General features: G+C 41.7%; 1 protein-coding gene across 1 annotated transcript; it reads left to right on the plus strand.

The window, feature by feature from the left end:
- On the plus strand, nucleotides 1-18,802 carry C16H5orf15 (chromosome 16 C5orf15 homolog). The gene is made up of 3 exons (XM_006116068.5): nucleotides 1-216; nucleotides 15,284-15,849; nucleotides 17,223-18,802. The coding sequence occupies exons 1-3, from the start codon at nucleotides 93-95 to the stop codon at nucleotides 17,352-17,354; spliced, it is 822 nt and encodes a 273-aa protein (XP_006116130.3). The 5' UTR covers nucleotides 1-92; the 3' UTR covers nucleotides 17,355-18,802.
- The last annotated feature ends 1,374 nt before the right edge of the window (nucleotides 18,803-20,176 follow it).

Here is a 20,176-nt window from a genome sequence, read left to right on the forward strand (position 1 = left end):
TCATCGCGGCGGAACCTCACATCCTAGCAACGAACAGGCGGAGCCTCGCCACGTCATTTTTGCGAACCCCCATCACCCCCGCGCCTGCAAAGATGGCTGCTACCAGGGAACGGAGACGGGGCGCAGTGAGAGAGGCGTCTCCGTCGGACTGGGCCTTCGCCCTCCTGCTGCTGCTCGTGAGCCTGGCCCTATCGGCCTGCAGCCAGTTGGACGATGGTGAGCGCTGGCTCAGCCCGCGGAAGAGAGCAGCCTGGGGAAGGCGCTGCCTGGGCTGGGAGGGCGGGGGATAGTGTGAAGGGGGAAACCTGGCGGGGGGGGGGGTGCGCTGGGGTCGGAGGTGAGAGGGCCAGAAGAAGGCGCCTGGGAGGGCTGTGGTGGGTAAATGGGACCTTGGGAAGTCACCTGAGTAGAAGTCAGAGAAGGGCTCGAGGTGAAGCGGGGGACCTGTCAGATTTGGGGGGGGGGCAGGGGTTGAGGGGGACGTGTCAGGTTTGGGGGGCAGGGGTTGAGTGGGCGCCTTTTCTGTTAACGGAAAAGTGTTTAAGGCGAGGAGACACGTCTCCATTTGTCTCCCTCCACTGTGTCTTCATGAGGAGTTTCTCCCCCACGTCCCGTGCGAAGCCAGTTCTGCATTTCCCTCCTTCCTTCCGCTAAGCCAGGGCTTTAATGTAGCGTTTCTGAATGCCGACGTTTGGCAATCTGCCGTAGGTGCCCTTTTCCGGTAGCCATGTGAGTGGCAAAGAACCCAGGAAGCTGTGTGAATACTACCTGCTGATATTGTCCCGTTGAAATCGGGAGGATTCCTGTTGCTGTTTTCCTTCTAGAGATAGAGGGCTTTATGATGGGAATCCCCCATACCTACTTTTAGGGCAGATTTAACATTTTTTCACAGTATGTTTGGCATACTGTCTGAAACAAAAGGGAAAAAATTATGTAGCACTTCAAAGACTAACAAGATAGTTTATTAGGTGATGACCTTTAATGGGGCAGACCCACTTCTTCAGATCGTATTCTGAAAGTGAATTGGCATGACCAGGACTCGACAAATAATACAATCTACTCACCTGTGGCGAGTAGATTGCAACCTGGAAGAGCTGGCTTCGGGCAATCTGTGCATACGCAGAACGATCTGCACATGTGCAGATCACCGGACAGCGTGGCTGGCGAGCAGGGCTCGCCGCGGTTCGGCGAGCCCTGGGCATAACCATATATAAGAAAGGAATACAATGAAGAAAGTAAACAAATTATAAACTAACAAATCAGCTACTAGAACAGAAGGTGGGGGTGAGGAAGAAACAAGGGAGAAGGAACTAGCTTATTGTAAGTCAATAATTGGCTAATCTGGAGCTACTATGAATGTCAAAAGGTGGGGAGGCTGTCTTTGTAATGTGTAAGGTCATTAGCATCTTTATTAAGGCTCATTCGCAACTTGTTGAATTTAAGCAAAAATACAAGTTCTAAAGTCTCCCACTGCAATCAGGTATTAAAATCTCTTTGAAGACAGACACATGTTTTCAGGTCTTTAAGGGAATGGACAGTTAGTTTGGCCAGTATATTGAACAAACTGCTCAGTCACTTTGCCAAAGAATTAATGCCCACAAATCAGCTGTCAGACATCTCCACACAGAAAAACCTGTTAGTCAACATGTTAATCTAACTGGCCATTCCCTTAAAGACCTGTGGCAGGTGTAGGTTCATCTTTTCTGTGTGTTCCCCAGCCAGTGAAGAATGCAGTAAACTCTGCACTTTTTCCTCACTCCCTGATGAAGAAAAACGGCCAGCAATGTTCCTGTAGGAATTGGGGAGGGGAGAGCTTCAGCCCTCCCCTCCCAACCTTACGCTTCTTGGGGTGTGAGAGGCTCAGGGCTGAGAAATCCCCCATGGGTTTGGGAGTGTGCCATCCAGCCTCTTGCACTGCCGATGATTGTCTCTTTTCTGTATGGCTTTCTGAGAAGTAATCCCATTCCAGGCACATTCCATCTTGGTAGAACCAAACCTTTACCTTGCTTTAAGTTAAGAGAAAGCTGTACACTGAATTTGGTGATTCTAGCTCTTACCATGGAGGAGGAGTTCTTGAACTAACCGACTCACAGAGAAATGCAAATATATAGTAGGTAGATCACTGAACCAATTCCTGAAGTGCAACTAGGAATATGAAAGTGTAACCATGTACTCAGTTAACTGATGACTCTGGGCTCATCAGTTAATATACACGGTCACACACAGCTGACCGTGTATCCGAGGCTGAGGTGGTAGGCAGGAGCTGGCTGATACTGAGGCAGCAACACAGGTAGACATGGGGAGGTGGGAGCTCCTGCGGAAGCACCTCCCTTATGTCTGTTGATGATAGGACAAGAAACAATAGATTTAAATTGCAGCAAGGGAGGTTTAGGTTGGACATTAGGAAAAACTTCCTAACTCAGGGTGACTAAGCACTGGAATAAATTGCCTAGGGAGCCAGTGGACTCTCCAACATTGGAGATATTTAATAGCAGGTTAGAGAGCTGTCAGGGATGATCTAGATCAGGGGTGGGCAATAATTTTTGGTTGGGGGCCACGTCAAGATTTTGGAAAGTGGTCAAGGGCTGCAATTTTCTGTGAAGGGGAGTGTGGGGTTTAGGATGGAAGCAGGGTACAGAAAGATGCACGGGTAAGGGATGGAGGAGCAGGAGATGATGTGAGGTCTGAGAGGGAGTTTAGGTGAAGGAGGGGGTTGTGACCTCGGTCAGGGGATTGTGGTGCAGGGCCTGGGAGGGTGTCTGGGTGCAGGAGAGGATTCTGGCCTGAGGAGAGGTGCAGGAGGGAGTATAAGGTGTGGGAGGCAGTTATGACCTGGGGAGGAGGGGGGGGAAGGTGCAGAAAGTTTGGATGAATTTGGAGGAGGGAGTTGAGATGTGGGAGGGGTAGGCTCTGGCTGGGAGGCACTTACCTAAATATCTCCTGGCCTGCAGCACCCCCAAAGGCAGGCTGGGCTCCCTGCCTTCTGAAGCCCCAGGTCACTTAGAGCTGCAGGCTGTTTCCTCCAATGTGGGTCTCAGCTACTGGAGGGGGAGAGACAGGCTGGGTCAGTTCCAGTTGTCTGGCTGTTTCTGGCCAATAGAAGCTGAGAATTGGGCTGCGGGCAGGGAGATTGCATGAAGCCTCCCCCTTCCTCCAGAGCAGAGTCTTGCCTGACTGCACTTTAAACCCACGGCAGCTGTGTGCCTGAGAGCCTGGCAGGGTGGTCTGGGGGCCGGATCTGGTAGCTTTGCAGGCTGAATCCGGCTTTTGGGCCATGTTTTGCCCAGCCCTGATCTAGATGGTGCTTGGTCTTGCCAAGAGGGCAAGAGACTGGACTTGACTTCTTGAGGTCCCTTCCAATTCTAGAATTCTATGATTCTTTGTCGTCTTGTGCCCTTGTCACAATCTATATGTTTTCCCAGAGCATGTGATGGTTTTTTCTGTCGCTGCAGTGAGGTCCACCTTTGTATTGGTCTCTCCAAAGAGTCAGCAAGTGAGTCATAGAATCATAGAATACTAGGACTGGAAGGGACCTTGAGAGGTCATCGAGTCAAGCCCCCTGCCCTCATGGCAGGACCAAATACTGTCTAGACCATCCCTGATAGACATTTATCTAACCTACTCTTAAATATCTCCAGAGATGGAGATTCCACAGTCTCCCTGGGCAATTTATTCCAGTGTTTGACCACCCTGACGGTTAGGAACTTTTTCCTAATGTCCAACCTAAACCTCCCTTGCTGCAGTTTAAGCCCATTGCTTTTTGTTCTATCCTCAGAGGCCAAGATGAACAAGTTTTCTCCCTACTCCTTATGACACCCTTTTAGATATCTGAAAATGGCTATCATGTCCCCCCTCAATCTTCTCTTTTCCAAACTAAACAAACCCAATTCCTTCAGTCTTCCCTCATAGGTCATGTTCTCTAGACCTTTAATCATTCTCGTTGCTCTTCTCTGTACCCTCTCCAATTTCTCCACATCTTTCTTGAAATGTGGTGCCCAGAACTGGACACAATACTCCAACTGAGGCCTAACCAGCACAGAGTAGAGCGGAAGAATGACTTCTCGTGTCTTGCTCACAACACACCTGTTAGTGCATCCCAGAATCATGTTTGCTTTCTTTGCAACAGCATCACACTGCTGACTCATATTCAACTTGTGGTCCACTATAACCCCTAGATCCCTTTCTGCCATACTCCTTCCCAGACCGTTGCTTCCCATTCTGTATGTATGAAACTGATTGTTCCTTCCTAAGTGGAGCACTTTGCATTTGTCTTTATTAAACGTCATCCTGTTTACCTAAGACCATTTCTCCAATTTGTCTAGGTCATTTTGAATTATTACCCTATCCTCCAGATTAGTCGCAACCCCTCCCACCTTGGTATCATCTGCAAACTTAATAAGCTTACTTTCTATACCAATATCTAAATCATTGATGAAGATATTGAAGAGAGCCGGTCCCAAAACAGACCCCTGCGGAACCTCACTTGTTATGCCTTTCCAGTAGGATTGTGAACCATTAATAACTACTCTCTGAGTACAGTAATCCAGCCAGTTATGCACCCACATTGTAGTAGCCCCATCTTAGTTGTATTTACCTAGTTTATTGATAAGAATATCATGCGAGACCGTATCAAACGCCTTACTAAAGTCTAGGTATACCACATCCACCGCTTCTCCCTTATCCACAAGACTCGTTATCCTATTAAGGAAAGTTATCAGATTGGTTTGACATGATTTGTTCTTTACAAATCCATGCTGGCTGTTCCCTATCACCTTGCCACATTCCAAGTGTTTACAGATGATTTCTTTAATTACTTGCTTCATTATCTTCCCTGGCACAGAAGTTAAACTAACTGGTCTGTAGTTTCCTGGGTTGTTCTTATTTCCCTTTTTATAAATTGGCACTATATATGCCCTTTTCCAGTCTTCTGGAATCTCTCCTGTCTCCCATTATTTTCCAAAGATGATAGCCAGAGGCTCAGATACCTCCTCTATCAGCTCCTTGAGTATTCTAGGATGCATTTAATCAGTCCCTGGTGACTTGTAGGCACCTAACTTTTCTAAGTGATTTTGACTTGTTCTTTTTTTTTTTTTTTTTTTTTATTTTAAGTCAAGACAGAAGCAGACTGTGAGGGACTCCAAGAAGATCTTACCAAACTGAGTGATTGGGCAACAAAATGACAAATGAAATTTAATGTGGATAAGTGTAAAGTAATGCACATTGGGAAAAATAACCCCAACTATACGTACAGTATGATGGGGGGCTAATTTGGCTATGAAAAATCAGGAAAGAGATCTTGGAGTTATCGTGGACAGTTCTCTGAAAACTTCCACACAGTGTGCAGCGGTGGTTAAAAAGGCAAATAGGATGCTAGGAATTATTAAGAAAGGGACAGTAAATAAGACCCAGAATATCTTACTGCCCTGTATAAAACTATGGTACGCTCACATCTTGAATACTGTATACAGATGTGGTCTCCTCACCTCAAAAAAGATATTTTGGCCTTGGAAAGGGTTCAGAAAAGGGCAACTAAAATGATTAGGGCTTTGGAACAGGTCCCAGATGAGAGGTTAAAGCGACTGGGAGTTTTCAGTTTAGAAAAGAGGAGACTGAGGGGGGATATGATAGAGGTATATAAAATCATGAGTGGTGTGGAGAGGGCTGATAAAGAAAAGTTATTTATTAGTTCCCTAAATAGAAGAACTAGAGGACACCAAATGAAATTAATGGGGAGCAGGTTTAAAACTAATAAAAGAAAGTTCTTCTTCACACAGTGTGTAGTCAACCTGTGGAACTCCTTGCCAGAGGAGGCTGTGAAGGCTAGGACTATAATAGAGTTTAAAGAGAAGCTAGATAATTTCATGGAGGTTAGGTCCATAAAAGGCTATTAGCCGGGGATAAAATGGTGTCCTTGGCCTCTGTCTGTCAGGCTGGAGAGGGATGGCAGGAGACAAATCACTTGATCATTGTCTTCGGTCCACCCTCCCTGGGGCAGCTGGTGTTGGCCACTGTCGGCAGACAGGATACTGGGCTAGATGGATCTTTGGTCTGACCCAAGTACGGTCATTCTTATGTTCTTATTTTACCTTCTAAAACTACCCCCTTCCCACTAGCATTCACTATATTAGGCATTCCTACAGACTTCTCGGTGAAGACCGAAACAAAGAAGTCATTGAGCATCTCTGCCATTTCCAAGTTTCCTGTTACTGTTTCTCCCTCCTCACTGACCAGTGGGCCTACCCTCTCCTTGGTCTTCCTCTTGTTTCTAATGTATTTATAAAAAGTCGTCTTCTTTCCCTTTATTCCCATAGCTAGTTTGAGCTCATTCCTGTGCCTATATTCATCCTTTTTAATTTGTCCTACTTTCCATTTTTTATATGACTCCTTTTTTATTTTTAGATCATGTAAGATCTCGTGGTTAAGCCAAGGCAGTCTTTTGCCGTATTTTCTGTCTTTCCCAAACATCAGAATAACATGCTTTTGGGCCCCTAACCATGTCCCTTTGAAAAACTGCCAACTCTCCTCACTTGTTTTTCCCCTCAGTCTCGATTCCCGTGGGACCTTACCTATCGGCTCTCTGAGCTTATCAAAATCCGCCTTCCTGAAATCCATTGTCTCTATTTTGCTGTTCTCCCTTCTACCCTTCCTTAGAATTGTGAACTCTATGATTCCATGATCACTTTCACCCAAGCTGCCTTCCACTTTCAAATTCTCAACCAGTTCCTCCCTATTTGTTAGGATCAAATCTAGAACAGCTTACCCCCGGTAGCTTTTTCAACCTTCTGAAATAAAAAGTTGTCTGCAATGCAGTCCAGGAACTTATTGGATAGTCTGTGCCCTGCAGTGTTATTTTTTCCAACATATATCTGGATAGTTGAAGTTGAAGTCCCTCATCACCACCAAATCTTGGGCTTTGGATGATTGTGTTAGTTGTTTGAAAAAAGCCTCATCCACTTCTTACACCTGGATAGGTAGCCTGTAGTAGACTCCTAGCATGACATCACCTTTGTTTTAATCCCTTTTAGCCTAACCCAGAGACTTTCAACACTTCCGTCTCCTATGTCCATCTCCACCTCACTCCAAGTGTGTTCATTTTTAATGTATAAGGCAACACCTCCTCCTTTTTTTTCTCTGTTTATCCTTCCTGAGCAAGCTGTACCCTTCCATACAAACATTCCAATCATGTGTGTGATGCCAACAATGTCATAATTGTACTTATTTATTAGCACTTCCAGTTCTTCCTGCTTATTTCCCATACTTCGTGCATTTGTACATAGGCATCTAAGATCTTGATTTGACCTTGCCTCCCAGTTTTTCCCTGACACGCCTTTCTCTCTGTTCTTCTTGTTCTGCACCTCACTGCATTTGCATAAGTTCGTGTTTCTGACTTTAAATACAATTCCACATGTAGCAGCAGCAAATAAATTATGTATTTTCTTTCACTGCACATGACTAGAAGTTATACAATATGGCATGAATTATCAATGTTGTCATTGGCTGCTGAGCATTGTTATGTTGGATTTAACCTCTGCTTATAATTCAACTGATGTGCCATCAATTTTACGTGCTCTAGCCATTTTAGAGCCAACAGAAAATAACATTTTGCATGTCCGGAAAAGATACTTATATAAACTCAGTACACTTTGCCAGACAGTTCACTTAGGCTGCGTCTACACTGGCATGATTTAGTGCAAATACTTTTAACGGCAAAGTTTTTTCGCTAAAAGTATTTGCGCAAGAGAGTGTCTATGCTACCGTGTGCCTTTGTGCAAAAGATTTGCTTTTGCGCAAAAGCATCTGTGCCAGTGTAGATGCTCTCTTGTGCAAGAAAGCTCCGACGGGCATTTTAGCCATGAGGCTTTCTTGCTCAAGAAATTGATGTTACCTGTCTACACTGGCCTCTTGCGCAAGAGGACTTATCCCTGAGCAGGAGCGTCAGAGTATTTGCGCAAGAAGCACTGATTTCATACAGTAAAACATCAGTGTTCTTGTGCAAATACTCACGGCCAGTGTAGACACAGCCTTAGGCTATACCTAGACAGCGGTCCTATTTTGGGATACCAGAAGTAGCTATTCTGTGTCTTTAAACACTCCTGTTATTTTGAAATTGAAATTATGGTTGCACTATTTTGGCAACCCTGTAACTCTTGTTCCACAATGGTTAAGGGACTTTTCAGAATAGCGCTTTATTTTGAAATTATATCAAAATAAGATATTCAATTTGCATAGCTCAAATTGTGTATTTATTTTGACCTACAGGTGCAGTGTAGATGCACCCTTAGAGAGACATTGTTAGCAGTACAATTCTTTCTGATTTTTTTGTGTACTATTGTCACATGTAGTGTAACATTGCAGTTGAAAGTAATTAATGAGCTTTTTTCCATTTTACTGTGTCCAACATTTGTGTATAGTCAGTTCCCCCCTTTCTTTGCATGAAAGAAACCACAAGGGTCAGAGAAAGGTACTTAAAAATAGGAAACAGATCTTCTCAAAAATAGTAGGGGGATTCAAGAGTATCTCATTTTTGAGTAACTGCACATGAATTCCTCCTCTGTTGTCCCTCAAAGATACCTACTTGATGTTTCTGGCTCCCAGCAATCTTGTGACTTGGGTGGAGACCTGTGTTTCCTTGACTGGGATTTTAAGGCTGCGGAGCAACCTCTTGCCTTATACGTGATATCCCCAGCAAGCTAGTTTGCCTAAAGGTCCATAGGCGGCGAGTTGTATGGGCTCATGGTGCCCATGCTCCAGCAATACTCAGAGCCGGGGGTCCTGCTCCACCAATATGGAGCGGGGTCTCTCCCCCCAGCCCTGCCTGGAGCGGGTCCCGGCCCCCACCAATCGGGAGGCTGTGACGAGTGGGGCCAGCTGGCCTGGGCCCTGCGAGGAGGCTCCTTTGCCTGCTGGGTGCAGGGGGTCGAGCTGCTGTGTGTGTGAGCTGCTCACACGCAGGTCTGCCCCAGCCACATACCTGCAGGGGAGCATGGTGGTGCTGGAGTAGACTGACCACTCGCTGCTGCCGTGACCCCAGCAATTTCTCAACCGCTCCAGGTTATCTGCCGCCTCTCATCTCCTGAAGACTCTTTCTCCCCAAGAGAGATTAGTCCCCCCCCCCGCCCCCTCATTGCTGCCTCCTTTCGTCCCCATCTGATCCCCGTGCGGCTCTGAGTCAGGGATTATCGTCTCTCCCTGTGGGATGATTCTCGAGCTGCCTCGCTCAGCGTTCTTCCCTCCCTGTTGCAGTCTGCATTGAGATGGGGGGGGGGGGGATGTTGGTGCAAGATGGTGTGTTGTAATAGCTACTACAGACTGAGGGAAATCTAGACATGGGGGGGAAGTAGGGGGATACGTGGCAGAGGTAGGGCTGCAGTGTGTGTGCCAGGAGGAACTATCTAGCATCACCAAAACCTTAATGCTCTTGGTGCTGCTGGTGAGAGAGAAGCCAGCTGTCTGGCATTATGCTCCATATATGCGCACACACACTTTCTTTTTGGGGAGTCTCCTTTTTTGTCCTTTATTTTTGGTTAGTGTCTCTAGAGAAAATACTTAGTCTTCAGTTACTAAAAATACCTATCAAACAGTAACATGAACAAGAAGCTACGTGAATAATGATGTTGCTCTTGTGCAGGGTCACATCTTAATCATACTTGATTAAGGCAGTTGATGACTGGGGAAGGGGCTAAATATCTTGCACTGACCCCGGTGTATGTGTATGGACTGATGCTGCAATAACACGATTAAAACAAGTTTGTTAAATAATGTAGGAATAAGGGCAATCCTGTATGTGTGGCTTCCACTTGAATCTGAGCACACATCTCTATGCCCAGTTGCTGCTGTACATGGTGATCTTTAGATGGGAATTCCAGTTTCCTCTCACGTGTGGTTTAGGGCCCAGGATTACATCTGTTAAACTTCGCTTGACTTTCCTCTTTGGGGGATGGAATTGGAGAGGGGCTGATTGGCTATAAATAGATTTCTAGAGTGGGCTTTGAACAAATCTTGGTGTGTGTTATGAACACAGTGTCAAATTGCTTGGTTGTCAGTAATGTAATAATGTTTCTTTTTATTTCTACTGTAGTGGTTGGCTTTTAGCACCGTCACCAAGCTCTGTTTAGAAATGCCATAGAGGAACTTGATATTTTTGGTACCTGGCTTATAAATACTGTGTGTGCCTCACTTTCCCCTATGCGTTTAAGTATCTAGGTGGTGGGATAAGGGTGTGTGATTGTTCTAGAGCCCTAGAGTGCCAGTGTGATGCTGTCTGCACAGAGAATGGCCGACATTCTGTCTCCTGCAAGGTGCCAACTGAAGGTGTTGGAAAACAAAGAGATCAGGTGGCTTCCTTGTCCAGAAAAGAGGCACAGGCCAGAGGAGGGGCTGGACACAGTGTCAGTTTGGAGCTGGCTGGGGGAACGGGGAGGCCCAGAACTTGGGTCTGTACTCCCCACCCCCAAAGATGGACCTGACTGTGTTCCTTCTGTTTTACTGGCTGTTACTGATCAATGGGAGCTGCAGGAAAGGTGTCTGCAGGCAAGGATGGCATGTGGAGACCTCCTGGTCTGCCTTTCTCAGAGGCTGCAGGGACATGCCAGCCATGTGCAGGAGCAGCAATTACCATAGGTCAAGCATTTTAGAACTCACTACTCAAAGAAATAAATGTAGGTGTAAGAGAGAAATGAAAATTTTGAAATGCACAGACCAGTCAAAAACCAAAACGAATCCACTCTGCAAGCAGTAAAAGAAGTAACAATAACCCCCCACGTGTATGTTGGGTCAGAAGAGGAGAATGAAGGACAGTGTGCATGTATGAGAATGACAGAGATAAGACAGGACTATGTTGCACCTTAAAGACTAACAAGATGGTTTATTAGGTGATGAGCTTTCATGGGCCATGTGTGAGCTGTGCTTTTGCACAAGAGCATCTATGGCAGTGTGGATGCTGTCTTGCCCAGGAAAGTGCCGATGGCCATTTTAGCCATAGGGGTTTCTTGCGCAAGAAATCCCTGCCGGGCATCCACACTGCTCTTGCGCAAGATGCCCTCTCTTACCATGCTGTACTGTAAATTTCCTTGCGCAAGAGCAAGCGGGCAGTGTGGATGCTCCATGGGTTCCTGCACAAGAACAGCTGTACTTGTGCAAAAAGCCGTGAGTATAGACATAGCCTTAGACGGAACACTTCCCCCGAGCCTCTCAGTCCCCAAGTTAATATCACCCACACTGGGTTAATGCAGCTGCAGGATAGTTGCATGAGGGGGTGTTGGTGAGGGGCCAAACTAATCTCTCTTGGTAGGAGGATGGTGGGAAAAGCCCTTCGAGAGGGGTGACATGACACCTTTTACTTCTGGTCATGTGTTCATCTTGCCCCGAGCGTGTTACCTCCAGAGGCGTGGCTAATGGGGGGGTGTCAAGGGTGTGGCTAATGGAGGTCGGGGACATGGCTAACAGGGACCAGGGGGCGTGGCTAATGGGGCAACACCAAAAAGTATACAAACCTGCTGTCCATGTAAAGGTCAATACTAATACTTTATTTTCTAAAGGCGGTGAAAAAGGTATCTTGCTCTTTGTAAGTAAAAATGTTTATTCTTAAGGTAAAAGAATTAAAAAGAAAACATATTCAAAACAATAAAAGTTCCTACATGTGTTCTAAAAGCTTACCAGAGGTCACTGCTCAGTCATATGAGGCTATGATAGGCCAAACTCTTTCCAGCTCTTCTGCAAGGATCAGGGCTTGCATTGGTTAGAAATTCTTGTCTGTTTAGTGGCTCAGAAGTTACTGAATCAGTTTAAACCCAGATATTTACATTAAAAGATTTTCCTGTTGACTTGTGAAGGGGTGGTGGTACTCTGGCAGTGTTTATAACCTGCCAAAGTGATTCACTTTAAATCCCTCCACACACTGTTTTTAGTTCCTGGTGAAGGTGTGTCAAGAGCTGTCCTTTTGGAGTTAGTGATACTTAAACAAAATACCCAAAGATATTGCATAAGGTTGCAATATTTGTTCTAAAGAGAAGGAAGAATTCTTTTTGTTTTTATTGACTAGATTTCAAGTTGATGGTGCCTCTTTTGTATATCCTTTAAAAGGATATGCAAAAAAATCTAAAAGGAAATGCCTTGCACAATAAGCACAGTTTTATCTTTCCCGTTTTCCTCATATAACACTCCATTAAATGTTTAGTACTTACCAGTATTTTTCTCTTTACAAAAAGTTTAATTTCACTTGCTATACTGAGTTCAGACTTCATCTGAGCGTGTGACCTCTGTGAATGTCCCAATAACTCAACCATTGGGTCTTATTGTAAATTTATATGGTATATGTCTTGGTTGAATGAATCATCCATTCTGATGGAACAATTTGGGAGACTTTGTTTATTGGCTGTGTATGGACAGAGAAGATTAAAATTTATAAGACTTCTTCCTGGTAAGTCTATGTTCAAGCATTTTACGTGTGTTAATGATAGCTGGCACTGTAACTGATGACACTGAATATGAAAGATTTTCTGTATGGACAGTCATGTCTTACGTGAATGATTTTGAGGCTAACAGAAAGAAGGCACTGATGGATTTCCTGGCAGAACTGTAGCTTTAGACATGGAGATTGTTTATCTTGGCATCACATACCAAGTATTTTTTCTGCAAGTAAAAACAAAAAAAAAATCTAAAATTATGTAAAATTCTATCACTATTAGTGAAGGTGGTAGTTAAAGAGTTTATTTTTATTTGATAAATGGTACCTCTGTAATGAAGACTAGATTATTTGTAACTTTCCTTTATTTTAGTTGCTGGAAGGCTCCATGATGTCTAGCTCAACTGGGGTTAGTTGAGGTTTTCCTGTTTTTACAGTCTGTTAAAGCCTATTTCATGTTGGAAAAATTTGCCATTTAAACAAGGAATAGTTTGTTCAGCTTTAGTCCTTTATAAATGTACATGAGTCTGAGCAACTTGATTCATTTAGCATCCATATAATGCTTTATTGATAAGTAATTGGACAAAAATGGCTGGTTGTCTCTGATTCATTACTAGATGTTTTGGATGCCAAAGTTCTTCATTTTCCAACATGCCAAAGAACTAATTGGGAGCTATTAATGAATTATTAATAATCGTAAATGATGATAGTTTTAAAATGTACATTCCTATGTAATTTTCACATGCCAAATTCTTTTTCAAACTGCAGTGCGTAATGTGACTTTTTAAGCATTCTCTGAATGTTTTGGGGTTTTTTTGTTAGAGATAAAGTGCCGTAAACATATGAGCAGTTTTAGGGTCTGATCCTTCAGAGTTTTGAGAACTTTGATTATTTTGGCCTATTAGTCCCTATGAGCTTTTTTCATTAGGGAAGAAAATAGGAGTTTCTGTTAGGGATACAGGGGCAGCAGTGCAGGGTGGCAGGTGGCTCCCCTGCATGCTCTTCATTTAAAACTCGTACCTGTGGGCTAGGACTGAGCCAGCCTGCTGGTCCAAGTTTTAAATGCAGAGCACATGGGATGTGGGAGAATGGTGTTGCTGTTAACTGTGGCTGCTTATCAGTTAGCCCGGGGCGGGGAACTTTTTTTGGGTTGGGGGCAACTGAACCACAGAAAAATCAGTAGGGGGCCACACACAAGTGAGAAACAAACAAAACCAAAAACAAATCCTCACCGATGTGGCACCCAACTGAGAAGGAGAACGAGGCTCCCTACATTCTTCTCCCACACTAGAGCCTAGGAGGCCCAGCCTAGTAGATTTTCTGTGCTCCAGCCCTGCAGTGGCGCAGAGGGGGAGAGGGAGAGAGTGAGGAGGGGACTGGAGCAAGCACCAGCACAGGCTCTCCAGTGCAGTTGGGGGGGGGGGGGGAGGGAAGTCTGCCTTGGGGGCTGGATTCAGGCAATTGAGGGGCCTCATCCAGCCCCTGGGCCTGAAGTTCCCCACCCTGAGTTAGCTGGTTAACTGAGTAACCATTACGATCCCTAATTTTTGCATTTTCTGTACAATCCAGGACCCCGCTTTGTCTTTTTATTCTTATCCTGTTTTTATGCAACACACTGCAAAATTATCCCAGTCTTACAGAGATAATGTCATAGTATTTTGTTCTCCTGGATGGACTGTTCTGCAATATCACTCACTTCTGAGTACTTCCAATTCTCCACTAGAATGACGTGCATGGTGCATGCTACAGGTTGGACTTCCCTGATCCTGCACCCTTGGGATGTGACTGGTTCCCAATGAGGGATTTTGCCACACCTGGGGAGGTCATTTTGTTACTGTCCATATTCCCTTCAGTATCATGAGACAAACTGAAAATAAAGACATTCAATGGTTAATGCTGGTTTCAGTAATTTGCACTTGTGGAAAGAATAGTTTGATCTGCAGATAGTGTCAGGCTGAGCATTCAAGTTCCTGGTTTCTCTTGGTTCATGTGAATCTCTTAACATGACTTATTGAAACTAAATCAGTTTCTCACTTTAGAGGTGAAAAGGGATTTCTGACATTGATTTGGTTTTAGTTCTGTTGGGAATAAATATTTGAAATTTGTTTTAAAAAGTGATTTAATATTGAGAACTTTTCTAAATACCAGTCCAAAGCAGCGTTCCCTGTAAACTCTGAGTGCACTTGGGCAACTACCCAGAAGAGATTCAAATGCCAGCCACCTGATAAGCAGAGCGCCCAAAGCTGGCATCATGTGTTTCTATTGGTGGTACACATCTGCACATGTCTTGATGCACATAACAAAATTTATTCTGCTCATGGATGGAAAAAGTTAGAGGGAACATTGGTCCAGCATGAATTTGTAAATGCATCTACATCTAATTTGCCAACAGTTGTGACTTCTATGGCAGATTGGGAATGTTTATCTGCCAGATTATCTCCATCCAAATAAATAAATTAGACATTTTTTCAGAAGAGGCATGAATGTAGTATTTGAAAATATAACATTTTTAGGGTGATGTTTATTTAAATCTGATGGTTTATATATTGCAAGAATTGTCAACTCTATAATGAGATCTTTTACCTTTGTAAAACAATGCATAGTAACCATAACTTATATTTCAAGTCACTAAATGATTTAACATACTAGTGTAGCACATTTTATGGTCCCTGTTCCATTATTCTCAGTTGTGAACTGGCAGGATTGTATACACTGGCTTAAAAATGCATAATATTGCTGCTGTCCAAAGTGGGTGTAGTCCATTGAAGTAAGAATTCCTTGTAAATTAAATCAAGAGATTTAGAGAGTAATGTTTGTATGCAAATCTAAAGAACAACAAACAGAATAAATGTCTTTTCTTCTTTTCCCTAACTACTGCAGATGCTTCTAAAAATGACAGTGCAGTGCTAAATACATCTCATATTCCAGCAGTCAATCTGCCCAATTCAGTAACTTCAACAAAAAAAGAAATGCTCTCAACAACTCTTAAGGCCAATAATATTGTCACACACGGACCAGCGACCGAGAAGGATGAGTCAGCCTCATCTGTTACAGCTCATTCCACATCTGTTAGCCCCATTTCACAAGTGGAGGTGGATGCTTCTGAAGATACTAAAATTGAGGAAGAGGGTCTCCTAACAGACTTCAAAGATATATCTAATAGTTCACCACCAACATCAAAAGAAACTATGGAATCTGATGGACAGGATGACTATGGCCATTATGAGATGACATCCAATTCTAGATATAATACAGACCTGGATTTGCGAGAAGATGAGGAGACTGATACCTTTGACAGCTACAGTGAGCACGTGAAATCTCTTGATGCCAAGATAAAGGACTCTGTCTCAGAATTGGAAGAAGAAGACACCCATTTCTTTTTCCACTTGGTTATTATTGCCTTCTTAGTAGCTGTAGTTTATATCACATATCATAATAAGAGAAAGGTACGTATATCCTGAAAGGAAGACACAAAATTCCTCTTTAATATTTCAAGAATTGGCTTTGAAACATGGAAAAACTTTTTTATAAAAACTACTTGGTTGTGCTAATGGTCTAAGTACATTTACAAACAGTATTCTGTTTTGTGACCTTAATATGCAGGTCATTAATATCCGTACAAAGAAGAAAGCTCACTTAGAAATACAGTACAAGTATTTTAGGTTGGGTAAAAATCAATTAAATGATAACACCAGGAATCAGTTGAGTAATATGCTGTGATGGAATACATGATTTCTAGAAATAAGATCAAGGGAATTTTGAATGAAGGTGATTGATTGAACTAATTTTGGGTCTGCACGGGATTATATACCGCAATTTAAGGAAAACTTAATCTTTAGTAAAGCGAGACTGTTTCAGAGATATATTGGTAATGCTTACAATTGAGACCATTTTGAACTGTAGATATGCCTAGGATTTAACCCTTGCACTATCACAACTTGATAATTAACATGTTGTATTAGTTGTTAGAACTGCAAAAAAAGGTATTTCTGACTATAGATAATTGATGATAAAATCACACTTCCACTGAAATATTTTTCTCCAGTCTAATCAGAGCTGTCTTAATTCAGAATCTACAAATCATATAACATGACACACAAGTTAAACATAAAATGCGAGCTATTTTCTTAATGTAATGATCCAAGAAGTTTAGATTTATTTCTTCTCCTTTGCTCTTTTTCTTTATCCCTTTACTAAATTTTAATTATTTAGCCCTAAGTTTTATTGGCTCTGAAACTAACATGGGTAATTTATAACACATTATTTGCCAAAAATAATTGAATATGGATACAATTTTTAAAAATGCCCCTGACACTTTTTTGAAAATAGCACTTGAACTAAGGAACTTTTTATCTTGGTTGTCTGATCAGGGGATTTCTGTCTTCACAATTCTCATGGCTACAGCTTGATGCTTAGAATCTGCAGACTTTGCTTGGGTTACCATTGCATGCTCATTCATTGCTGGAGTGTAGCAACAGAAAATACTCTAGCACTGAAATTCCAGCAGTTGTTTCACTTCTGAAAGCTTGTATGCTATTAATATTGATGCTTTAACACAGGTGAAGCTCCATAATGGCAAAACAAATTGTGGGAGAAGTTCTTGGTATGGGCAAGACCTGGGTTAGTAGCAAGTGGATTGAGAGTGGGGAGGAATACTTCAAGAGTACAGGTTGCTAGCATTGTGAATTTTAGCAACTGTCCTGTTGGTAGCTCTGGATATGGCTGTGTGATTGCAAATGTAGCTCTTACCTTAGACAAAAAGTGAAACATTTGCATCATGTTGTAATTTCATCTGTATCAAAATTGTGTTTGCTTCCAGATCTTCTTGTTGGTCCAGAGCCGAAGGTGGCGTGATGGTCTTTGCTCCAGAACAGTGGAATATCATCGTTTAGATCAAAATGTTAATGAAGCAATGCCTTCACTGAAGATAACAAATGATTACATTTTTTAAAAGCAGCAATTTGATGTATTAGTCATTTTCTTTGCCTGACTTTATATAAAATGTGCAGAGTCTGCTATAAAGAATTTGTGTTGAAATGAGAGATCTCTTGCCTGGATAGGTTTGAGATAGAAGCTCTTGTAAGATACAAGGCATGTAGTATTAGCATTTTAATTCTTAGTCAACAGTTAAGTTTCAAATCACATGTACAGGAACTAGATTTAATCAGTTTATTTCACTTTTTTCTTGTGTTTCATTTTGTGCTTCCGTTCCTTCTGGCTAGAGCAGTGCCAACATAGCTAATATAAAAATATGGGATAAAACATTTTAGATCTAATAAATTGAGTCTGCGATAACTGAATCAGATCAATGGTCCTTTCCTGCAAATCAGTTATATGGCTCATAAATCCTGTTTTACTTTTTTTGGAATTATTTTTGGAATTTTTTTTGAATAATATATAACTGGCACAGTGCTGCAAAAATTTCATCTAGATATCTTTTGGCTAACTTAGGCTCTTATGCTAGGCTACTAATGAGACAAACTTTATACTGATACTTTTCTCTAGATGCTTTTCTCCATAAAGTATTTTAAAATACTTATGTAGCAAGGATGACTTGATTTCAAGTTATGCTTTAAATTTGAAATATCACAGGTTTGTGTGAAAATATTGCTGCTTCTTGATTGCCCAAGATTTACTATAACTACACTTATGGAAACTTCATTATCTTTTAAAGATTTAGTGAACTAAAAATAAGCTTCATAGTATAATTTATAAAATATATCTAGCAGGTAAATGCAACAAAAACTTCCCCTAAATGTTAAGGCAGTTGTGGTATGCAATTGTGTGGTTTCTTCTTGACTACAAACATGTTAGGTCTGGGAATGAAAGTAATTAATTTTTTACATTATCCTAACTCATTGGCAGGTGGGGTAGAAATTAAAAGCATCTGGATTGTCATGGTCTCTGAACAACATTGCATCCTTTAATTCTGTCAATTTTTACACGTGAATTAGGTGTACAGCAAGTTATTGGTATGCTGAATTTTTTTTAACCTTGCTCTATGCAGTTCAACTAATTGTTTTTCCACGAGTTGTAAAATATACAATTTCATAGTTTCAATTTTTGTATATTGTTTGATTTATTTTTCAGAGATGATAAATATGTAAATAATGGTGAAATAGAACTACAATTAAGACTTGGTATTCAAGTGATAATGTACTGTTTTGAAAATAGTCAAAGCTTTACAGATGTTAGCATGAGAAGAGTTGTGATGGCATGATATTAGTGAAATAGTTCAACTTCTGAATTCTTAGTTACATGCTTTCTTTTGAATAACCATAAGAAAGTGAAGCATAAACAATATGCCAGAACTGTTTTCTTGCAGTAATTTTTATCATATTTGGACTTGTATCTCATAATATTTTGAATAATGTTTTTAAAATAAATGGGGAGAATATAGCTTCTGTCTTCATAATTTGATCAGTTTTTTAATATTTTCATGTTAAACTATTCATTTTTATTGGAATATGCTATTTGTTTTCTATTTAGGATTGAACAGCGCATTGCAAACTATTTTTTGAGTCTCAAAACAACTGTTTTTGCCATTCTTGTGGATTCACCCTGTGTAGAATACTCTCTCATTAAATAGGCCTTGTATAATGTGACAAGCTATTTGCACTTACCAGCACCTTTGCTACTATTCATCTCAACCCGGTTTAGTAAAGGAGTCAGGTTTTCAATTCATGTCACCTTGCACAGGATCACTTAATTTTTTTACAGTAGGAATGTAAAAATAACAAATTAGAAAAATGGTCAGGTGGGTTATTTTTAATCCATTTTTACCCTACTGTATAGACTATTGGGGGAGGGAGAAGTGGGAGGAAAGGGTCCAAGCCATAACACCAATGTAATAAATTTGTATTGAAACGATAACCAAATCTCTCGTTTTGTTTATAACTTTGTGGAGTTTATGGATGCAGTACTTTCTCCTTCCATTTGAGTTTTCAATTCTATGGAGTACAATTTCAGCTTCATTGATAAACTGTAGCTTTAATTAGGCCTCCTATAATTAATTTCTTGCTGAGAAGGGCTGAAAAAACAATACTGTATTACAAGATATGCATTCTTTGTCAGTATTCTAGCAAATCCTTTCTGGAGAGAATGAGACACCTTGTCCTTAAGAATGGTGGCTTGAAATGTAAATGATTAAAACAATAACAGTTGACAATACTATTTTCTATTCCATTGTGGAGTTAAGATTTGTTTTCAGTTTCATGTTTAAAGTATGAGTGTACCACCTCTGTTTTATGTGCAAAATGTAGTGTATGTCCCAAATGTTCAGCACACAAATTCAGTAAAACTCTAGTCTTCTAATGATTTTCAAGAAAATTTGGTCAGTCTGAAAGTTCTGTTAATTAAAAAGCTCTTCCCATTCCCAAAATATTCTGAACTTCATAATTGTTCCTTTCTAGCTTAAGACATTGAAAGCCAAAAATGTACTCATAGTGAGCTTGGTGGATTCTCTGAGGTGGCTTGTTAATTAAACAAAAAATGTTAGTAGTCATTCTAAATCAATTTTTATGCACAATGGTTAGCTGACAGACCACGATTTACAGTGTCTTTGAGTTACTGATTAAATCAAAGATCCTTCGAGTGTGAAGGATCAGATGTGTGCATCTGTCACTGTTCCAGTGTAAACTGTGCCTTAAACACCCTTTCAGCTCTTCCTAGGAGCACCTCTGTTGGGATAGCCTGGCATCCTTCACTCTGTGGAATTATGCAGTCCACCCACTGTTAAACTGGATCTCAAGACTTCAGCACTCTTGTTTTCCC

The sequence above is a fragment of the Pelodiscus sinensis genome, chromosome 16, assembly GCF_052426305.1.
Source record: "Pelodiscus sinensis isolate ZL-2025 chromosome 16, ASM5242630v1, whole genome shotgun sequence".
NCBI classification, from domain to species: domain Eukaryota; kingdom Metazoa; phylum Chordata; order Testudines; family Trionychidae; genus Pelodiscus; species Pelodiscus sinensis.

Bases quoted from the DNA above. Each gene is read 5' to 3' on its own strand.
- C16H5orf15 (XM_006116068.5), top strand. From the start codon at position 93: ATGGCTGCTACCAGGGAACGGAGACGGGGCGCAGTGAGAGAGGCGTCT. The intron at 217-15,283 runs GTGAGCGCTGGC...TAACTACTGCAG, and splicing joins CTGCAGCCAGTTGGACGATG to ATGCTTCTAAAAATGACAGT. The intron at 15,850-17,222 runs GTACGTATATCC...GTTTGCTTCCAG, and splicing joins CATATCATAATAAGAGAAAG to ATCTTCTTGTTGGTCCAGAG.